Genomic DNA, 19,693 nt, shown 5'->3' on the forward strand with positions numbered 1-19,693 from the left:
AAAGGGGTGTGCTATTCACACATCCATTTTTACTTCTCTCACACTTCTTGTTAATTTCTGTCATTTGATCTTCTTCAATTTATTCGATCCAGCGATCGAAAATTAAAAGGGTGTGAGAGAAGTAAAAAATGGTGTGTGGATATGACATCCTAAAGTAAAAACATAAACCTCTCTCCATTCCCACAGTTTCTCTCCTCTCCAATTCTAAAAAACTAGTAAAAAATTGCTTCACACACAAAGAGTGTGAGGCTCGGCGAGCATAAATTAACATATATACAACAACGATATATCTATACACGACTTTCAACCGTCATTCTCTACCAGCCATATATTTTTTAAAAATAAATAACTAAATAAGACAAAAAAACTACACACACACATGCAAAGACTGTGAGCCATAAATGTGAAACAGCCTAACCAGCCACACCCATCAAATAAAGGAGAAATATATTTTTACTTATGACAGAACACGGATGATACATCACGTGTTTTTATGTAAGTGATGAAAAATTTTAATTTTTAAGTTATTAATCTTTTAACACACCTAACACATCATTTATATAAGAATACATGATATACCACATCGAGTGATGTACCACCTCAAGTAACGATCACTAAAAAATCTCTCCAAATAAAGAAGTGAGGCCCAATCCACCCAAAAGTCTGACATGCTCTTTTCTTTGGACTATGATTCTTTTACTTTCTCTTTCTATTCTCTTTCATTTTCTCGTCTCACATTCTCTTATTTTATCTTTTTCTTGTTATAAAAAAAATTACTATAAAATGTTGATGTGATTTAACCGTGACCGTTCAAATAGGAGAGAATGGAAGGAGAGGAAAAAAAAAAAAAAAGAGAATCCTACTCCCTTTTCTTTTTTGGCCAAGCTGCCACCTACGCCTTTCCTCTCCCAAATTCCCAATATAAAATGCACAACGCACCCAACTTCATATTTCACAGCTATAGAAAACTAGAAACTGAAGGAATAAAATATTTGCTCCTTTGTTGTTCACTCAGCCATGTCTGAGTCAGAAGCCAAACCAGAGAGGAGAATACTAAAAAACCCAGCACTTCTCAAGGTACACTCTCGTTTTCCTTTTCTTAATGTAACCCCATGCTTCACCTGATCAAATCAGATGCGCTTTTTATGAGAGTGACTCACATGAAACGAAAATGTTAGAAAAGTTGTTTCAAATTTATCACGCATTTTAACTTGTTTTACATGATGTTTCATGATTGGTTTGCAACATTGCCATCTTTACCTTCTGTTTCATATAAATCATTCTATTCCTAGTTCTTTCTCGTTTTTCAGCTTTGGATTGGAGTTTTCACTATTTTCATTCTATGTTTTTTTAATAAAAAAATTTCGTATTGCCCTTTAAAAAAAAATCGACATTTTCAATGTTATTTTTTTTCAGCTAAAAAGCAGGTACTTTATTATTATTAATTTTTTCAACGAGGAAATCAGATTCTTCTTTATTTCGAAAGTATGAGATGGCCGTATATAATGATGCACGAGTGTCACACATCATGCATGATGTAACTGTATCTGTATACATGTTCAGTTACAACTTAGAAGCTGCATGATGCACAAGTGTCTATCTTCAGCATAAAGTATTTCCTTTTTCATTTTATTTTATTTTCGAAAAAAAAAAAAATTAACTAATGACGAGTTCGTAATTAATTTATTCTCTTAGCGTAGATATATTGTTGTACTTGTATCACAAGTTCAAAACTTGTTGAAAGTCAGGGTTACATGTCCACATTTTGTTGTTGTTGAAGTAGTTGCAAACTAAAGAAACACAACGTGCTAATTATATTTTGTGTTAATTAACAGCCTTAATTTCTCGTAATACAGTACATCTTCGAAACAAGCTGTTTTCCAAGAGAACATGAGCAACTGAAGCAACTAAGGGAGGCCACTGTCGAGAAATATCCCTTCTGGTAGGGTTTCGATATTTTAGTACATTTTTTCCTTCGATCGTACGTGTCTTAAATCCCTTATCGGAGAACTATTTTGATTGCCTAGTAAATTTCTTTGAGATAATAGTTATTTGACCCTGAAGGATTACATTTCGTCGATTTTGAACACGAACAGGAGTCTTATGAATGTGCCCGTCGACGAAAGCCTGCTTCTCTCGATGCTTCTGAAGGTGATGAATGCGAAGAAGACGTTGGAGCTTGGTGTCTTCACTGGTTATTCTCTTCTCACTACTGCTCTTGCACTACCTGCTGATGGCAAAGTATGTAATACTCGAACATTTTTTCCTGATTTTAATTTTTTATTTTCCTTGAAATAATTATAGACTTCTCATATTTTATATCTACTAGCTAGCTAGCTATACTAATATTTCAATTTTTAGATAACGGCAATCGATGTAGATAAAGAAGCCTATGAGGTTGGATTGCCATTTATTCAAAAGGCTGGGGTGGAAAATAAGATTAACTTCTGCCAGTCTGATGCCTTCACAGTTCTAAATGATCTCATTACCAAAGTAAGTTGATGTTTGTGATTTAACATAATCAATCATGTTAAATATCAGACTGAAAGTAGGTTAGGCATAATGACACACGGTGGCCCATTGGAAGTTGTACCTGTACAGTGTAGGGTTGTAAGGAATCCATATACAGTGGAGCTGTTTCCTTTGTTACAGTGCATCACCGTTAAGCTGGTGTATCTAAGTTCTTCTCTAAATTTAGAGTGAAAAATGCAAATTAGGGCATATGAATAGCAGATGTCTTAAAAATAAAGGGAAAGTTATATTGTGATTGAGAATGTATTCGTACTCTCAAATTGTCATGTCGCACTTCTTTTGCGACTGTGTTAATAAATGTTGATTCAAGTACTTAATGGTGAATTGGGAAGGTAAGAAGAATTATATATCATCTAGATATTTAGCTTAAGTAATAAGTATCCAATATCCTAGTAGTTCTACCCACGCGTTCCAGATTCAAAACTTTCTCTCCTCTAAATTAATATTACAGTTTAGAACTCTCCTCATTCCTTTAATAATTGTTTTTTTTTTTTTTTTTGAGAAAAAGTACTATTTGTTGATATACTATTTGATTTGGAGAATTAAACATGGAATTAATTAAGCAGGGAAAGGAAGAAGGGAGCTTTGATTTCGCATTTGTGGATGCCGACAAGGACTCCTACATGGAATATCACAAGTTGCTGATGAAGCTTGTGAAGGTTGGAGGAATCATAGCTTATGATAACACATTGTGGTTTGGGACAGTGGCGGAGCCTGAGGAGAATGTGGAAAATTTTGCAAAGCAAAGCAGAAGACATTTGCTGGAACTCAACAGCTTTCTCGCGGCGGATGACCGTGTCGAGCTAGCTGTTGTTTCCATCGGAGATGGACTCACCCTCTGCAGACGTCTCTCTTAACTTGCCCGCAAGAAACAACTCCCATGTTGAAGTTGTCTAAGAATAAATAAGACAGTTTTATCTGTGATTTGAACCGTTTAATGTTGGGAGATTTGCTATTCCAAATTTTAAAGATAAATTAAGATGGGTTTTATTTTATTTTGATTTTTAAGAAAGTTTTTGTTTTAGTTTTTGTTTTTTTTTTTAAACAAGAAAGTCTGTGTTAATTAAACTTGGGAAATGCTTGTGATTTGTTGCTGGCCACCTACTCGGGATGCGGCCCTAGTGGGTTATGGCGTGTTTAATGTGACCTTAACACGAGGTTATAATAAATTAAGGGGTTTTTAATTTTAATTATTTAAGAAGCGTGAAATTTAAAATAAATCTGATGTTAGATTACATATTTATCATAATTCCTTGATGTGTCCTTGATTCAAAATAATTAATGTGCATTTTATTTAATGTGTCCCATTAAATATTTAAATGTATTAACATACAAATTTTTTTTTAGGACCAAAAAAGAGTTTTTTCATTTTTATTTTTATTTAACATTCTTCAAACTTGAAAGACTTAATTAATGTACATAAATGTTAATACCGAAATGTATTATATTGAACTAATGTATTTAAATGTTAGTACCGAAATGACACACCCCGACCGAGATCGAGGCACGTTGGCCGTCACGTAAGGGTGACGTAGCTATGTGCACAGTGTGGAAGCGATAAATATAAGAAATATACGAATAAATAAAAACCGAAAGCTACTAATGTGCACTACTAAACAGGAAGTGCTAGGAGTGATATACAAGTGGAAATACTCCTAACCAGAGCATAGAAAGTCTAGGTGCAGTTCAGTAGGACAAGTACTAATTATACAGTACCAGAAGATGTCCTACAAATATTTTATTCTGTCAAAACCGCTAAGATCCTCAATGCCACCAACAGTAAGTCTACCTAAAACCTGGAGGGGCGCAAAACAGAAAACGTGAGTGGGGAAAAACAAAGATTTTGAAAATACATTTAACTTTCAAATGCTCTAACCCCTCGCTGTAAAGCAGGTATAATTTTTCCGAAAGATAGAATATAAACATATGCATAAATATATATAAATATCTCAATTCAAATCATGCTTCACATAACCATATTCATAAGTATGCCATGCCAAAACATGAAAATAGAATAAGTAACTCAGGTGAGAATAAATTCATGGAAAATAACATATTAGCCGGAACCCCTGCATAAGTCTGTACGGCTGATTTCGTAGCTCATTAGTCAATCTAGCCGGAGTCACTACAATGACCTATACGGCACTACACTGCACACAAGTCGGAACCACTAAAAGGGTTTGTACGACAAGACTGGGTGTAATATAATTATGCTCAATACTACGCTCTCATGATAGCTGGGCGATAAATCGCTAGTCACCTACGAGTCGGAACCACCTATGATGGTCTGTACGACAAGACTATGTACCTGAATTGGATCCAAAGTGAGCATATGGTGTGGGAGGTGACATTATATACAGGCCCGTGTCATATCTTTAGCTAAATCACAATCACCCTAGGTGCAGGTTTATGAGCTCTATGCTTCTCAATTAATCACAAACATTAATCACATTCACAATTCATAAACTCACCTGGGCTTACCTGAGCGTCCACAGCACCACAATTATATATTATGCATCATATACTAATTCATATGCAGAATATAAATTTATATGCATGGCAATTCAAAGCATACTTTCATTTAAACGCATTTTCTAGGAAAATATCAAGTATATAAGTATATACTGAAAACCAAAAGCCCACTCACTGGTATGTCGAAGGGTCGTAGTCCCCGAGTCGCCCTTGACTGCGCTCATCCTAGGGATAAGTCTCCCCTATATGCGAAACAATTATAAAAACGTTAATTTAAAGCACATAACCAATACTAGCTAATAACTTCTCATACAACGCTCAAATGGGATGTTTAAATATACCAACGTGATCTACACAACCTCACGAACATCCCCATATTTTTAGAAAAAAATTTCGACCACCCACGCGCAGCCCACGTGCGGGCACGTGCCAGGCACATTGACAGCGGCAGTTAACGCCGTCAGGAATATTCTGTTAAAAAACAAGCATATACCATTAATTATTAACGGCGTCATCTAACGCCGTTAGCATATTCCGTCAAAACTGACGGAATATGCCCCCATATTATCCAACGAGTCGCCGGACGCCTGTGACTTCGCCGGTTTCTAGATTTTATTTCAAAATCTTATATCTTCTTCATTTCTTAACCAAATTCTATGAAACTTGACCCATTTTGAAGATCTCACCAAGACGAACAAAACCATACCTGAGTTGAGCCCTGAAACCACCGGAAACCCGCTGAAAAAAGCCTCGATATTCCGACAAATCTTAAAACTCGTCGTTCTCGATCATCCGACGTCTAAATTCTTCCAACAAACCACTCCGAGCCTCGTGAGGACCTCCTTAAGCTACCTTTAAGCTTGAAATCCCCAAAACACATGATTTTACGATTGCATGAATAGTGACATAAATCGGGTTAGGGTTTTCACGAGTTTTCGAAGAAGTTCTTGCCTAAAAATGGTACCATTCAACTCGTATGAACCTTAGGAACACGATGGTGTCCTTTAAACCCTCGATCTACAACTTTCCACTAGTTTTATTGTTAATCTGTACGGGAGAAAGGAGAGAGAGTGAGTCTGAATGAGAGAGCACGGGAGAGAAGAAAGAGAAAGGTACTTTTGTGTATGTGTGTGTGTGTGGTCCATGTGGGTCACCAACCAACCAAAGTAAACATTTTAAGTCCTAAGTGTTCCAAAACTTAGGAAAAATCTTTGAATTTGTCCAAATAAAACTCCACCCACATAACCACACAAAACGTCCAAGGGTAAATAAGTAATCTCACGCTGTCAAAATTATATCTCGAGACGGGCTATGATTGAAATGTATTATATTAAATTAATGTACCTAAATGTGTCACATCCCAGCCTAGACTCCGCCGTAGCACGATATTGTTCGCTTTGGGCTTCAGTCACACCCTCACGGTTTTGTTTTTTAGAACTCACACGAGAACTTCCCAATGGGTCACCCATCCTAGGAATGCTCTCACTTGAACTCGCTTAACTTCGGAGTTCCAATGGAATCTAAAGTCAGTGAATCCCCAAAAGGTCTCGCGTTATATGGAGGTGGGCATGTACATATAAGGCACATCACCCCATATCCGTTGGTCGATGTGGGATGTTACAATCCACCACACTTAAGGGGAACCCAGCGTCGTCGTCGGCACATTTGCACCGAACGGTAGAGTGGCTCTGATACCATTCTGTCACATCCCAGTCTCGACTTCGCCATAGCACGATATTGTTCGCTTTGGGCCCTGGCCATGTCCTCACGGTTTTGTTTATGGGAACTCACACGAAAACTTCCTAGTGGGTCACCCATCCTAAGAATGCTTTCACCCGAACTCGCTTAACTTCGAAGTTCCAATAGAATCCGAAGCCAGTGACGACCAGCACGCCTCGACTCCAGTCGGGGTGTGTCAAAATGTGTATACCGAAATGTACGTATTATATTGAATTAATGTACCTAAATGTTTTGTATCAAAATGTATATACCGAAATGTGTGTATCTAAATGTATGCATCGAAATATATTATAATGAATTTAATGTACCTAAATGAAGAAGACAAAGTAAATCGAAATATATTGTATAACAAAAATTAGTTTATCTAAATGTTTACAACAAAATATATTACGATACATGAAATGAAAATGAAAATTATAATGAAATAAAATTAATACATTAAAAATTAGGAAGAAAAAGAGAAATCATTAAAAATATCAAAATAAAATTAATAAATGAAGTTATTAATGTATCAAGGGACTAAAATCATATTTCTACTCATGGTTTAAATCTAAAAGTCATCTTTGTCAAGGATTAAAATAAAGTTTTCTAATAAATTTATTACTCTTTTAATTTATTTTTCATATGGTCAATTAGGTTGACTCGAAATTTATTACAAGCTTATTTACAAGGATTGACAAATTTTTTTAAATGTTATTAACATTTAGGTTGACTCGAAATACAAACTGTTTATTAATCGTGTTGAATCAACCGACACAAGTATTACTAGACTACGATTATGAACAACTTGAACTCATTTAATTTTTATCACTTTTGAGTCAGACAATCATGTCGTGCTAAAATTATTACTGATTACAGGATAGTTTGGGGTTGTGGTGCTTCTTAAAAAAGCAATTTATTAAAAAAATTGTAACACCAAATGTGTTTGGTAAAACAAACAAAATAAAGGTTTTCCTAAAACTGCTATCAATGTCAATAGAAAAGCAAAACCAAGATGTACCATACTTCTAAAAAAAAATCTTTTTTTTTTCAAACCATAATGAACAAGGCATATTTAATGAAAATTTCTAATGATAAGTATACCTTTGCATATTTTACAAAATTACAATTTTTACCCCTTCGTTATTCTCTTTGGAATTATTGTATTACGTTCAATACTTTATTCTTTTTAATCATTTAACATATTTACAACAATTTATATATAAGTTAAGCAAACACTCACACTTTTTTTTTTGTTAAAAGCACTTTTACCAAAAAAAAAAATAAGACAAACAAACAAATCACATATGTTCACAACACAACAAAATCAAATTTTTTGAAACACATAATTACTAAACTAGTCCTATAAGTAGTGGTAGTTTTTATATCGAGTATATTGTATAAATTGTCCCTCAACTTTAATCAAATTAGAGCAATAGTCTCTCAACTAAAAATTCATTACCATTGGTCTCTCAACTCATCAAAATGTATAGTTATGTTCCTTTTCGTCAACTTCGTTAAAATTTTGTCAAAATAAGTTATGTTGGAAGGACCATTGCTACAATTGGGGTCCCTCAACCCATCAAAATGTGTAGCTATGGTTATTTTAGTCAAAGTCGTCGAAATTTTGTCAAAATGAGTTATATTGGAAGGACCATTGCTACAATTGGGTTAAAGTTGAAGGACCATTTCTCCAGTTGAATTAAAGTTAAGGGACCAATGGTAATGGATTTTTAGTTAAGTGACCATAGCTACACGTTTTGATGAGTTAAGGAACCAATGGTAATGGATTTTTAGTTGAATAATCATTGCTACAATTTAGTTAAAATTAAGGGACCATTGCTCAATTTACTCTTTTATTTCCGAGTGTTGAAGCTAGCGTGGGTGACAATCTAGAGAGATTTTTAATATAATCGGAATACGGGATGGTACACTTCGTGTTACTCTATAAATGGTGGATATATGTATTAAAAAGTTAAGAACTTAAAAAATAAAATTTTTCACTACTTATATAAAAATACGTGATGTACTATTCGTATTCCGACCACAATGAAAATTTTCCCGACAATCTAGATTCTTCTTGTTGGCAAGTGGGCAACAACCATCAGACTGCATATAACATTTGTCATCAAAGGCATCTCAGATTCCACTGCTTTTTGTAGTGTAATTTTTGTCAGTCCTTTTAACCTAATTGGACAGCCTGCCATGTGGTTTCACTCAACTTGGACTTTTGCGTCCTTGACCGTCTACTCTCTCCATTTATAAAGATTACCTAATTAAAACTGGCTTCGGATTGGAACCTCCGAAGATCGAGATGATGAGAGTTGTTGGGAGTACCAGTAGTCCTCAAACTCTCTCTCCTCCCCCTAATTCCTCCTCATCCTCTACCATCTCCCGCTGCGCTCCTCCCACACACACTTCTGCTTCCATTTCTGCAGGTTGTTATCTATCTTTTTCTAGCACTCTTACTTAAACTTCTTCAATATATATGCTGCTAAATTTGATTCATTTCCCAGAAAAATTGATTAATTTAGCAATGCGTTTTCTTGTTCTGTGCACCAAAAAGAAAACTAGCAAATCCCAGTTTGAAGAATATACGAAAATATCTAATTGAGAATTACTTATGTGGCTAATTGTGAGTCGTGATTGACATGTATCTGATTCTTATCTAGTATTTTCTGACAAGTAATATATATGCGTACTATACATGCCAGTATAGAATAGTTATACGACATATGTAGAAAAAGAATCCAAGGTCCATATATGATAAGCATTCCGACCATATTGGATCAAGTACTCTCACATGGCCAGCATATGTCTCCCACGTGGTAGGATGCTGTTTAATGTCGCAGATCGGCGCGTGTTCGTATGTTTGTCGGGCTTAACACAACACTACACACTCCAAATATAGAATACAAACTTTTTTTTTGGTCAATAATATAGAATACAAACTTGGTAAAAATATGAGATATTTGTAGTTTCACTCAATCTCATACGTTATGAGTGTTCAGACTTTACATTAAGAGAAATGCTAAAGAGATTCGCTCAAAAGTGCATCTCATATTTTTTGCACAATATTTTATAATATAACACGAGAATTTATGTTAAATTGTGAGATGACAGAATCTATGATGAGTCTTACTTTAACAGAACCCCTTAGCATTGCCCTTGTATTAAAGTTAGGTTAGTCCGACGGTCTTATCGAATATGTCTCGTCCACTTCACTACATACACTGTCTACTTCACTACATGACACTGCACATACATAAAAGAAATGCATCCAGAGACAAATATTATTATAATTTGGAGTGTCAGATTTACTCGAACTTGGTAGATGGGAGTGTTTGGATGATAAGGATTTCAAAAAATCTCCGCGTTCTTTTCTGTTTGTTTCAATCATGATACAATAATGGTGTTTGGCTATATTACGATGATCTTGATTGTTTGGAAATTAATTCGGAAGAAGCAAAAATCTGTGGAAATCCACTGCAACATTTGCTGTTATGAAATGCTTTCTTGTGGATCGTGTGCTACTGCCTCCAGGTTGCTAAGATTTTGTGTGCTGTACTTTCTTTGTGTTTCTGGCAGCAATTAACGACGTTGTGTAATCGATCATGTTCCATTAGTACACTGTTTTCATTGGGGAATTCTCTTGGTTTTTTTTGGTTGTATGCAGATGATGAAGCTTGTGGTTCGCCTAAATGGATCGGTAAGGGTCTCACTTGCGTTTGCTTCAAGCGAAAGGGAAATTATCAGCGGATTTGTATGAACTTGACACCCCTTCAGGTAAGTATTTAAGTTAATTAAACCACCAATCATTCGTTAAGAGCTGATGACAAAGACAGAGAGAATGCCGGATTGCCATTTAGAATCATGTTTTTGGTAACTGAGTGGAGTATGAAGTCGAGTTTGTTTTTCTGTTTCTTTAGTTCTTGCCATGATAATCTATCATTTTACTCTTTCACTATATTTTACAGATTTGTTCGAAAACTTGCAGGAAGAAAGAATGGGACGGTTGAAGCAAAGAATGAAGGTTTACTTTGATGCTACTAGGCCGGATCACCAGGTGAAATTTTCATTTCGAGATGTATATATATGTTCCCGACCTTTTTATATGTAGGCAGAAATTTGAGTTTAAGCATTACAACTTAGTGTCCATGGACACATGATACAGATGGGACATGAATGTCAACTTTAAAAATGGCATGAGTTCAGGTTCAATTATACAGTCAAATGTTTTCTTTGGTAATTGTTTGTCTTTTTTTCTTAAACTTAGTTGTTACGAAAATTTGATGAGGACAGGAAGCGCTGAGAGCTTTATGGTACGCTACATTTCCTGGACAAGAGCTTAAGGGTTTGATATCTGATCAATGGAAAGAGATGGGATGGCAAGGAAGAGATCCGTCTACCGATTTCAGGTTTGTTTACATTTATTTGTCTATTGTTCTGCAACTTTCGGGTTAATTTCTTCTGTCAATCTGTGTTGTCATTCTCTTACTTGCTTAGCTTGGATTACCTGACAGAGGAGCTGGATTCATTTCTTTGGAGAACCTGCTGTTCTTTGCAAAGACATTTTCAGTAAGATTCCAACCTCGATATGTAACTAGAAAGTTTGAAACATCAAGAAATAGGTTTCGCATACTCCCAACCTAACAAAAAACTACGGAGCTTGATATGCATGTGTTATGTATGTATATTGGAGGGCTAATGTGCTCTACTGGTATATACTTAATGTTCCAACCATGTTAACTTATGCTGTCTAAATATGTTTATTTATGTTGTTGCAGGCATCTTTCCAGTGTCTATTGAAAAAGCAGAGAGGAAAGCGAGCTGCTTGGGAATATCCTTTCGCTGTTGCTGGTGTCAACATCACATTTATGATCATGCAAATGCTTGACCTTGATGCCAGTAAGTGTCAAAGGAGCTCCTTTTGTTCCAAGTTTCGAACTTAGGATATAAAATGTTGTCGGTTTTTCAAATGACAGGTTTTCGATTTCTCTAGCGCAAGCTTTGGACTGATAACTCATGCTTGTTTATGTGGCAGGAAAACCCAGGACTTTCATAAGAACAGTTTTCTTACAAATGTTGTTAGGTATGATAACATCCGAGTTTAAATCTTACTGAACAACAGCACCAAAAAAAGGTTGATGGTTGCCTAACAGAGACCTTCTCATTCTCTAATGTTACTGCAGAAAATGAATGGACCTTCGACTTGCTGTACTGCGTTGCATTCATGGTTATGGACAAACAGTGGCTCGAGAGAAATGCTACATACATGGAGTTCAATGTGAGAATATCCTTGATCTGCATACCATTCATGAATCATACTCCCCAAGATTATACATATATGTACCGCGCAGGGCTACATATGTTGGATTACAAACTTCAAAGGGTTTTGATTCTATTTGAATGTGTTGCAGGATGTTTTGAAATCGACGCGAGCTCAACTGGAGAGGGAGCTGCTAATGGATGATGTTTTGCGGATTGAAGACATGCCTTCTTACAGCCTTCTTTGTTGATGGGAACCAACCTAGAAGCTCTGCAAGCGCATACTCTTTCGTTCCCTTTAAAATCCATGACTAACCAAAAAATTGTACAATTTCTACCTCCCTCACTCGGAGTAAGCAATATCAATAGGGACAGTTGCGACAGTTTCACTGCATACTTGCTCGTATACAAATTTGTATGTCGACTGAAATTATTTTGTCTTGAAGGGTCCAGGAAAGGAAATTAACTGCTTGTTTCGTTATATTATTCAGAAGTGAAAGCTTAGATGTATTCAACAGGACAATACAGCAGATTACTTGTAAACGTAGAAAGTTGTATCAAGGAATCACAGGACTCACAACCAGTGTTTATAAAGGTGAAGGCGTAAAGCAAGGCGTTCAATGTCTCACAAATCTTGAGGCATTGAGGCGTTAGGCTTTCGGAAATCCGATATAAATTTGCTGTAAAGCCGTGAGATATATAAGCTGTCCCTTTGCAGCTGACATGCATAATTTGGCTGCTTTGATTCTTTGAAAAATGAAAAGATTTTGAGTGCAATGTTCACCTTTATGGTTGTTTCCCATTTGGGCTTGCTTTTGCACTGTTTTCTAATGATCATTTTCTCTGGATACCTATATCTCAATTTTCTTTTGTTAAACGTATAATAGCGGGGACATTTTGGATGTGATCGGGAATATATCCGCTTACGTGATCAGTGAGACACTCAAATGATGATATAATTCAAATAATACGGTAATATCTATCTAAAATAGGAGGAAAAGAGTTACAAGGAACATGTTTACTATCAGCAAGGAGTCTCAAACCACTAATACAAGGTCATGTGTAAGACTCTTTCAACATAACCTTGTAAAAATGGCCTAAAACGTCACAATAACTGTGAGCTTGTTTCATGTAACTTCTTTTCCAAAATAGAGATGAAGTGCTATTTTGTAGGGTTTTTCCCTCTACTTATCCACCATAAAAGAAAACCAAATTTCAAGTGGAGTAGAACAAAATACTCCTCAAATTTAGTTTCCCATACTCTCTAGGCTTGAAAGCTGACAAGTCCACTTTGCGTAATATGAAGATAGATTGGGTTGCTCTTGTAAAGATTAGTGTGAGTATCAATGACTTTTCAATTAAGTCACTTGATTCTCGAGTAACTTATTATCTAAGTGACTTAATATTTGACTAATATTACAGCCCAATATGATTAGAATAATATAGTCTTAACTCCGATTTAGGATTTAAGGTTAGGGTTTGGAATTCAAGAGATAAGTTAATTTTTTATATTTTCACTTGATTTATTCAATCTGTAATCCTAATGTCTTGTTGTTGTGCTTTTCAAAATATGTCTAACGGATCTACTTTTCTCTTTTTTTATTTGACCAGATCTTGAATCAGCTATAGTGCAAAACTCAGTTTCAATTTCAACTTTGTCTCCTTTGGAAAGAGCCACTTCAGGTATCTTATCCTCTTTACAAGCCAAAAGATTGTTAGACTGGTTTTGCTAATTGGCGGTAAGTCAGGTGCTAATCCTATTAATAATTTAATCTCACTCCTAATGCAGGTTAGTGAAATTATATTTCTCATCCAAATTAGAGAGACAAATGTTACCTACTGATTTGTCTCTAGTCGTATTGACGATGAGTTACCAAACCAAAAACCCACAATTAATCGAAGATTAGTGTATGATTAATAATGAATCAATCACTACCAACTAGACCTATTTGGGAATGGCTAAGCGCTTTCAAATAATAAAAAACACATGTGATAACATTCTGCAAATAATAATAATAATAATAATAATAATAATAATTTCTTGGTTTTAAAGACTTTGGAGTGCTTTCTTAGTGAAGTACGAGCACTTTGAATTTTAATAAACTTTTTAATGTGCTTCTTATAGAAAAAAAAATTATACTGAAAGTGTTTATGAGTATAAGTGATTTTTATGTGAGCATTCTTAATTGGATCTTGAAGTTTGTTGAGATGGTATTTAGAAGGGCTAAATGACGGCGCTTTCTACTGAATAAAGACATTTATTGTGTAGAAATAATACAAAAAACATATAGAGAAATTAAAACCAAGTCCAAATGATACGGGTCAACTTCTTCTGGCGCCAAAGATCTTGCAATTTCCGAAGAAACTGGATAAGCATTTTAAATGAGTGTTGTGGTACCTTCTCTCAAATGTCAGGAAAATGTCTGAAGTTCGAATGACTTTCTCATTAACAAAAAAATAACTAAAGATCAATCAAAACATTAATGGGCCAATCAAAACATTTGCTGTTGATCAAATGTTCCTAATACAACGTATAGAAGCTAAACAGACTAAAACAGTGAAAAGGCAAAACCATATCCTTCTTCCCCAATCCACATGGATTTGATATTGCTTAGGAATTAAGTCAAAGCTTGGTCAGTGCGGTGCAAGAACAGGCGTGCACATCTTTGAATAAGAAACCCTAACTGCAACAATTTCTCCTCAAGTTTAAATTCAAATAATCAAAGAGGGAAAAAAAAAGAAAGAAAGAGCAAAAGTCACAAAAGCTGAAGAAAGTGCAGATCCTTGAACTCAAAGCTTGGAAATTACCTACCTTTTTCCACACTTGTCTTTTAAGCAAAACTCACACCCAAGAGGTCCACCATATCACACTCTGCCTTATCAAGGAACTTCCCACTTTCTTCCTCTTTCCACACCGCCCTTAACTTAGCTTTGTTCTGATCAATGGAGAACACAGAGAAGAAAAACATTCAGATGGGTTCGTTTCAGACGCCGATTGGAATGCGAAGCTCCACGCTTTTGGAAACTTCGTGCGGATACTTGCTTCAGGAATTGCAGGCAAGGTTTCGTTCTACATTTATCGGATAACTACTGCATTTGAATGGTTCTCGTTCTGAAACTTTTGTTTTTCTGAATTTACATGAAACAGAAGATTTGGAATGAAGTTGGACAAGATCAGTTTGAAAGGGAGAAGGTGCTGCTGGATTTGGAGCAGGAGTGTCTGGAGGTTTATAGGAAGAAGGTTGATACTGCGAATACCTCGAGAGCTCGACTGCACCAGGAGTTGGCTGAAGCGGAGGCTGAATTTACCCATCTTCTTCTGTCCCTTGGCGAACGGTCTCTCCCTGGACGGGTACATTATCCATCAATCCCTGTTAACTCGGTAAATTAATATGGCTATTAATCATCGCATGCATGTTAATATAGGATTGGAATACAAATGTGAATACTGAGAAAAAATAAGAACTCTTACTTTCTTGGGCTGATTTTTTTATTATCTCATCAGCCAGAAAAAATGGTGGGAACACTGAAAGAACAGTTGGATTCACTCACGCCGGCATTGAGGGAGATGAGATTGAGGAAAGAAGATAGGGTGAATAAGTTCCGAGCAGTACAAGGGCAAATTCAGAAAATTTCTGCAGAAATAGCAGGTCAGTCAGAGTACGAAGACTTATCATCGAATGTCATGGTGAATGAGAATGATCTTTCACCAAAGAAACTAGAGGAGTACCAAACAGAGCTACAAAGACTCCACAACGAGAAGGTACCATAATGTAGTTCAGAAACTGTTTCGTGGACAACGAAAACATATGTACTTCTAATGAAAATTCAAATCTCCTTTTAAGTTCTATGTTTGTCTTGCAGAATGAAAGGCTCATGAGGGTCGAAAAATATATAGATGCAGTCCACAATTTGTCTTTGATATTAGGAACAGACGCCTCAATGGTTATCACCAAGGTTCATCCAAGCTTGAATGAATTATGTGGGATAGCCAAAAATATAAGCAACAGTATTTTGGCTAAACTTAACAGCACAGTGGAATCCCTTGGGGAAGAAAAGCAAAGGCGACTCGAAAAGGTGACAATTACTTGTGCAGTTGTATCAGTTCTCACTAACGATTCTTTAGTTATACACTGCGATACAATTACAGAAAGAAATTCATAGAACTGACTAAGTAGCCTAAATTATACATTTTCAACATACAAATCTACTCTTCTGGGAAAGATGCAAACTCACTGGTTACATAAGGCATCAGTATGATTATTTCTGCATATACATTTTCAGCTTCACCATCTTGGCAAAGCATTGACAAACTTGTGGGATCTCATGGACACACCCTACAAAGATCGTCAATCGTTTTCCCATGTTACTGGCTTATTATCACTTTCATCAGCAGAAGTATCAGATCCAGGAAGCCTAACCCTACATATAATACAACAGGCAAGTATAAAATTTTGATGGCAATTCAATGTATCGGAATTCGGAAAGAGAAATAACATCATTCAAATTCATTTTAAAGGCTGAGGCTGAAGTCAAGAGACTGGATCAATTAAAAGCAAGCAAGATGAAAGAACTATTTTTCAAGAAACAGAATGAGCTTAAGGAGATACGCAATAAATCACACATGGAGATTCCTTCGCAATCAGAGATTGATAATCTAATTAACCTCATCAACTCGGGTGCGATTTTCATATTTTTCATAAAAAAAAAACTGTCTTAATTTGTTTGTTTATGGATAAAGTAGACAGTTAACTGACCTAGATGTACAACAGGGGAGATCGACCATGCAGATCTCCTAACGAGCATGGATCAACAGATATCAAGAGCAAAAGAAGAAGCTTCTAGCAGAATGACTATTATGGAAAAGGTGGAGAAGTGGATGCTAGCACGTGATGAGGAGCGTTGGTTGGAAGAATATAGTAGAGTCAGTATATGGATCTACATTTGTAGTAGGCTCGTACCTTTATAAGTACACACATAGACTTCACTTTTACTAATCAAACATGTCTTTTAGGACGAGAACCGGTACTCAGTCAGCAGAGGTGCACACAAGAACCTGAAACGTGCAGAACGTGCCCGAGTATTAGTCAACAAAATCCCAGGTAAAATCAAGAACCGTTTTCTTAGCTATACGCATTCACACACAACAGAAGCAGGATTGTCGTATACACGAGGTCCACAACTCAGAGTGTACATACAATCAGTAAACTTTGCTGCAATATGCAATGATAATAAAATAATAAGAATATCATTAGCTGGATGAGTTTCAGTATTCTTCCAAAACATCAAACAAAGGAAAACAAAAAACTTTAATGTATGTGCTATGCTTTTGCATCATACCGTTAATGGCATCCAATAAAGATAAGTTTTCTCACAATGTCACAACATGCAGCTTTGGTGGATTTGCTAATAGCAAATACTAAGAGTTGGGAAGAAGAAAGAAAGAAAACTTTCCTGTATGATGAGGTACGTAACATACAGCTCCGCAATATTATAAAACAATCTTCTCCTATTTAATTCTGAATCCCTGATTTGTGAATAGCATCCGAGTCTTGACCGATACAATTTAATACACCATGTTATACTGTATTGAAACTAGAGTAGAGAAGTTCAAGTTCAACAAATTTCCATAATCAAAGAAAAATCACTCGGAAGAAGGAATAATTGGAATTTCAGAATCTGAATCCGAAGACTGGTGTTTTTGGGAGACCTTTTTCCACTCAAACAATTATATATTTTTCTTAATTTTTGGACTAGTGGGACCTCATTAGATGAATGCACATACAAATGTTAAATGCCACCTTTTGTTTCATAACTATTATCTTAAAAAAGCAACCACTGATCGATGTGATAAGAAGATAACAAAAGCTGGAAATATATGGATTAAGGATGACAAGGAATCATGGAACTATTTGTTCCAGGATTCTATGAATGTCTCACAGTTTTGTACTTCAACAGAGTATCACGGTATCTTCCTTCTTTGCACTGTATCGATGGGTGTCTTAAAAAATATTCCATGCTTTCTCTCTCTGGTAGACTGGTAGTGCAGTCAAATACAGTTCATGAAAAACAAGTCATGCAGGTACCTCTCCTAGCAATGTTGGAAGAGTATAATGTGCTAAGGCAAGAAAAGGAGGAGGACAAGCAAAGACAACGGGTTAGTTTTATTTTACAATACAATGAAAGGTTCACCAAAGTGTTGTGTCTTCATTCATATGTTTGTAGTTTTCCAGTAAGACATCTAGTCGCATGCAACCTGATATAACAATTTTCTCATTCCACAATGGTCCTCTGGCCTGTGTTTTTGGAATTTCTTACCAACATGATGAGGCAAGCTTTCCCTCACAGGAAATGAAGAAGGTCCAAAGCCAAGTAGTAGTCGAGCAAGAAAATTTGTTCATAACCAGGCCAAGCACCAGTACAAGGCGAACTTCAATCAGGAGTGTGAACGGAGGTTTTAGCAACGCCATGCCTCTAAACAGAAGGCTTTCACTGGGCCTTCAGCAATTGGGGCCACACAGCATAAACTCAGCCACTCAAGGCATCTCCTTTATAAAGGAAGGTAAAAAGGCACATAGACAAAAGTTGCTCGCTCGACCTGGCCTTGTTTCTCACCTTAGAGATGAAACAGCTTCGGTGGTATCAACATTTTCTGGCCCACAATCTCCCTGATTATTGTGTCTGAGTTGTCAATCGTCTTGTCCTACGGGAGGACAAAGAGCAGAAGAGTGCGAGAGCTAGTAGCGCGGAAATACCTAACAGATCGTGCAGTAAAATAAGTGCAGTTTAGCGTTTCAGCAAAAGAGCCTGTATTTAAAAATTACCCCTGTACCAGCAGAAATGTCTAGAGCTTTTAGACATCTGTAATTGCAAATGCAAATAAATAAGTTCTAAGATTGTTTTCTTATTACTACCATGTACTGCAGTTAGAAAAAGTAAAATATTAAGCATATTTTCTGTAACCTTCCAAATTGTAAATGAAAAGAAAAGAGAAAGCAAATCAAAGTCATATGAACACAAGCCAGAAAGTAAAGAATTATGTTTTGAACTACACACAAACATACATGGGAGCAGAATGGTAGAGTTTTTCCCCATCCCCATTGAACAGCATTGATAGTTATACCTCATTACTTACGAGTCTATTGCGAAATATGTGAGCAATGTAGGGCATGCCTTGTGCTTTTCTCGTCTCTTTGACAGTCTTCAACAAAGGTTTGTCCCTGTTGCTCATGCACTAATCTAATCTATTTGCTCTGTTTTCGATATCATATACATAGAAAAACAAGAAGAAACTCAATCATTTCTCATGAACAAAACTAAGAGATGAAATATCTCCTTCCAGTTTCGGTACCCCACTTCTCATCGATGATGATGACAAGAAGCAAACCGATTCAAATATCATATAAGACTGATAGAAAAACTTGCACACAGCACATTGTAATCAATATCCACCAAGATCAAAATATCAAATGCATTGGATAATTAGATAAATAATTACAAAAATTGGAATCAGACTCCCTGTTTCCATGGATTTCTCACCATTACACAACCTGACCAAACAAAATGTTTCATTTTTCGACCAACAAAGACCTGAGATTATGACTCGTGGATCTCAATTGGGGCTCCGTGGGTCTCAATTAGAAGCTTCGTCGCTCTCAATTGCGGCATCATCGCTCTCAATTGGGACATCATCGCTCTCAAT

The 19,693-nt window shown here is 36.0% G+C and overlaps 3 protein-coding genes and 1 long non-coding RNA gene across 7 annotated transcripts; 3 read left to right on the forward strand and 1 right to left on the reverse strand.

Moving 5' to 3' along the window:
- Window positions 1-913: 913 nt before the first annotated feature.
- Window positions 914-3,527, forward strand: LOC126595165 (flavonoid 3',5'-methyltransferase-like). Of its 2 annotated transcripts, XM_050261544.1 has the most exons (5): window positions 915-1,077; window positions 1,857-1,942; window positions 2,097-2,241; window positions 2,362-2,493; window positions 3,099-3,527. In XM_050261544.1, the coding sequence occupies exons 1-5, from the start codon at window positions 1,018-1,020 to the stop codon at window positions 3,387-3,389; spliced, it is 714 nt and encodes a 237-aa protein (XP_050117501.1). In that variant the 5' UTR covers window positions 915-1,017; the 3' UTR covers window positions 3,390-3,527. The 2 variants fall into 2 exon arrangements, with proteins under 2 accessions (XP_050117502.1, XP_050117501.1); XM_050261545.1 differs by lacking the exon at window positions 2,362-2,493 and having other exon boundaries at window positions 914-1,077.
- Window positions 3,528-8,998: 5,471 nt separating this feature from the next.
- LOC126595501 (uncharacterized) lies at window positions 8,999-12,542 on the forward strand. Of its 2 annotated transcripts, none has more exons than XM_050261776.1 (9): window positions 8,999-9,161; window positions 10,400-10,509; window positions 10,721-10,789; window positions 11,026-11,141; window positions 11,247-11,301; window positions 11,511-11,631; window positions 11,768-11,815; window positions 11,916-12,010; window positions 12,144-12,542. In XM_050261776.1, the coding sequence occupies exons 1-9, from the start codon at window positions 9,038-9,040 to the stop codon at window positions 12,240-12,242; spliced, it is 837 nt and encodes a 278-aa protein (XP_050117733.1). In that variant the 5' UTR covers window positions 8,999-9,037; the 3' UTR covers window positions 12,243-12,542. The 2 variants fall into 2 exon arrangements, with proteins under 2 accessions (XP_050117733.1, XP_050117734.1); XM_050261777.1 differs by lacking the exon at window positions 8,999-9,161 and adding an exon at window positions 9,868-10,266.
- A 1,776-nt stretch (window positions 12,543-14,318) lies between these two features.
- Window positions 14,319-17,088, reverse strand: LOC126597637 (uncharacterized). The gene is made up of 4 exons (XR_007614293.1): window positions 16,953-17,088; window positions 16,228-16,413; window positions 15,464-15,626; window positions 14,319-15,362 (listed from the first exon to the last, which is right to left on the reverse strand). It is a non-coding gene; the product is annotated as an uncharacterized LOC126597637 (long non-coding RNA).
- On the forward strand, window positions 14,904-19,011 carry LOC126597636 (65-kDa microtubule-associated protein 8-like). 2 transcript variants are annotated; one of them, XM_050264443.1, is made up of 11 exons: window positions 14,904-15,048; window positions 15,140-15,373; window positions 15,497-15,754; window positions 15,856-16,068; window positions 16,276-16,431; window positions 16,511-16,670; window positions 16,764-16,915; window positions 17,006-17,093; window positions 17,384-17,457; window positions 18,074-18,148; window positions 18,340-19,011. In XM_050264443.1, the coding sequence occupies exons 1-11, from the start codon at window positions 14,935-14,937 to the stop codon at window positions 18,661-18,663; spliced, it is 1,848 nt and encodes a 615-aa protein (XP_050120400.1). In that variant the 5' UTR covers window positions 14,904-14,934; the 3' UTR covers window positions 18,664-19,011. The 2 variants fall into 2 exon arrangements, with proteins under 2 accessions (XP_050120400.1, XP_050120401.1); XM_050264444.1 differs by having other exon boundaries at window positions 15,140-15,343.
- The last annotated feature ends 682 nt before the right edge of the window (window positions 19,012-19,693 follow it).

The sequence above is a fragment of the Malus sylvestris genome, chromosome 13, assembly GCF_916048215.2.
Source record: "Malus sylvestris chromosome 13, drMalSylv7.2, whole genome shotgun sequence".
Classification (NCBI taxonomy): Eukaryota; Viridiplantae; Streptophyta; class Magnoliopsida; order Rosales; family Rosaceae; genus Malus; species Malus sylvestris.

Bases quoted from the DNA above. Each gene is read 5' to 3' on its own strand.
- LOC126595165 (XM_050261544.1), top strand. From the start codon at position 1,018: ATGTCTGAGTCAGAAGCCAAACCAGAGAGGAGAATACTAAAAAACCCA. The intron at 1,078-1,856 runs GTACACTCTCGT...CTCGTAATACAG, and splicing joins AAAACCCAGCACTTCTCAAG to TACATCTTCGAAACAAGCTG. The intron at 1,943-2,096 runs GTAGGGTTTCGA...GAACACGAACAG, and splicing joins GTCGAGAAATATCCCTTCTG to GAGTCTTATGAATGTGCCCG.
- LOC126595501 (XM_050261776.1), top strand. From the start codon at position 9,038: ATGATGAGAGTTGTTGGGAGTACCAGTAGTCCTCAAACTCTCTCTCCT. The intron at 10,790-11,025 runs GTGAAATTTTCA...TGATGAGGACAG, and splicing joins CTACTAGGCCGGATCACCAG to GAAGCGCTGAGAGCTTTATG. The intron at 11,632-11,767 runs GTAAGTGTCAAA...TTTATGTGGCAG, and splicing joins AATGCTTGACCTTGATGCCA to GAAAACCCAGGACTTTCATA.
- LOC126597636 (XM_050264443.1), top strand. From the start codon at position 14,935: ATGGAGAACACAGAGAAGAAAAACATTCAGATGGGTTCGTTTCAGACG. The intron at 15,374-15,496 runs GTAAATTAATAT...TTATCTCATCAG, and splicing joins CATCAATCCCTGTTAACTCG to CCAGAAAAAATGGTGGGAAC. The intron at 17,094-17,383 runs GTAAAATCAAGA...CACAACATGCAG, and splicing joins ATTAGTCAACAAAATCCCAG to CTTTGGTGGATTTGCTAATA.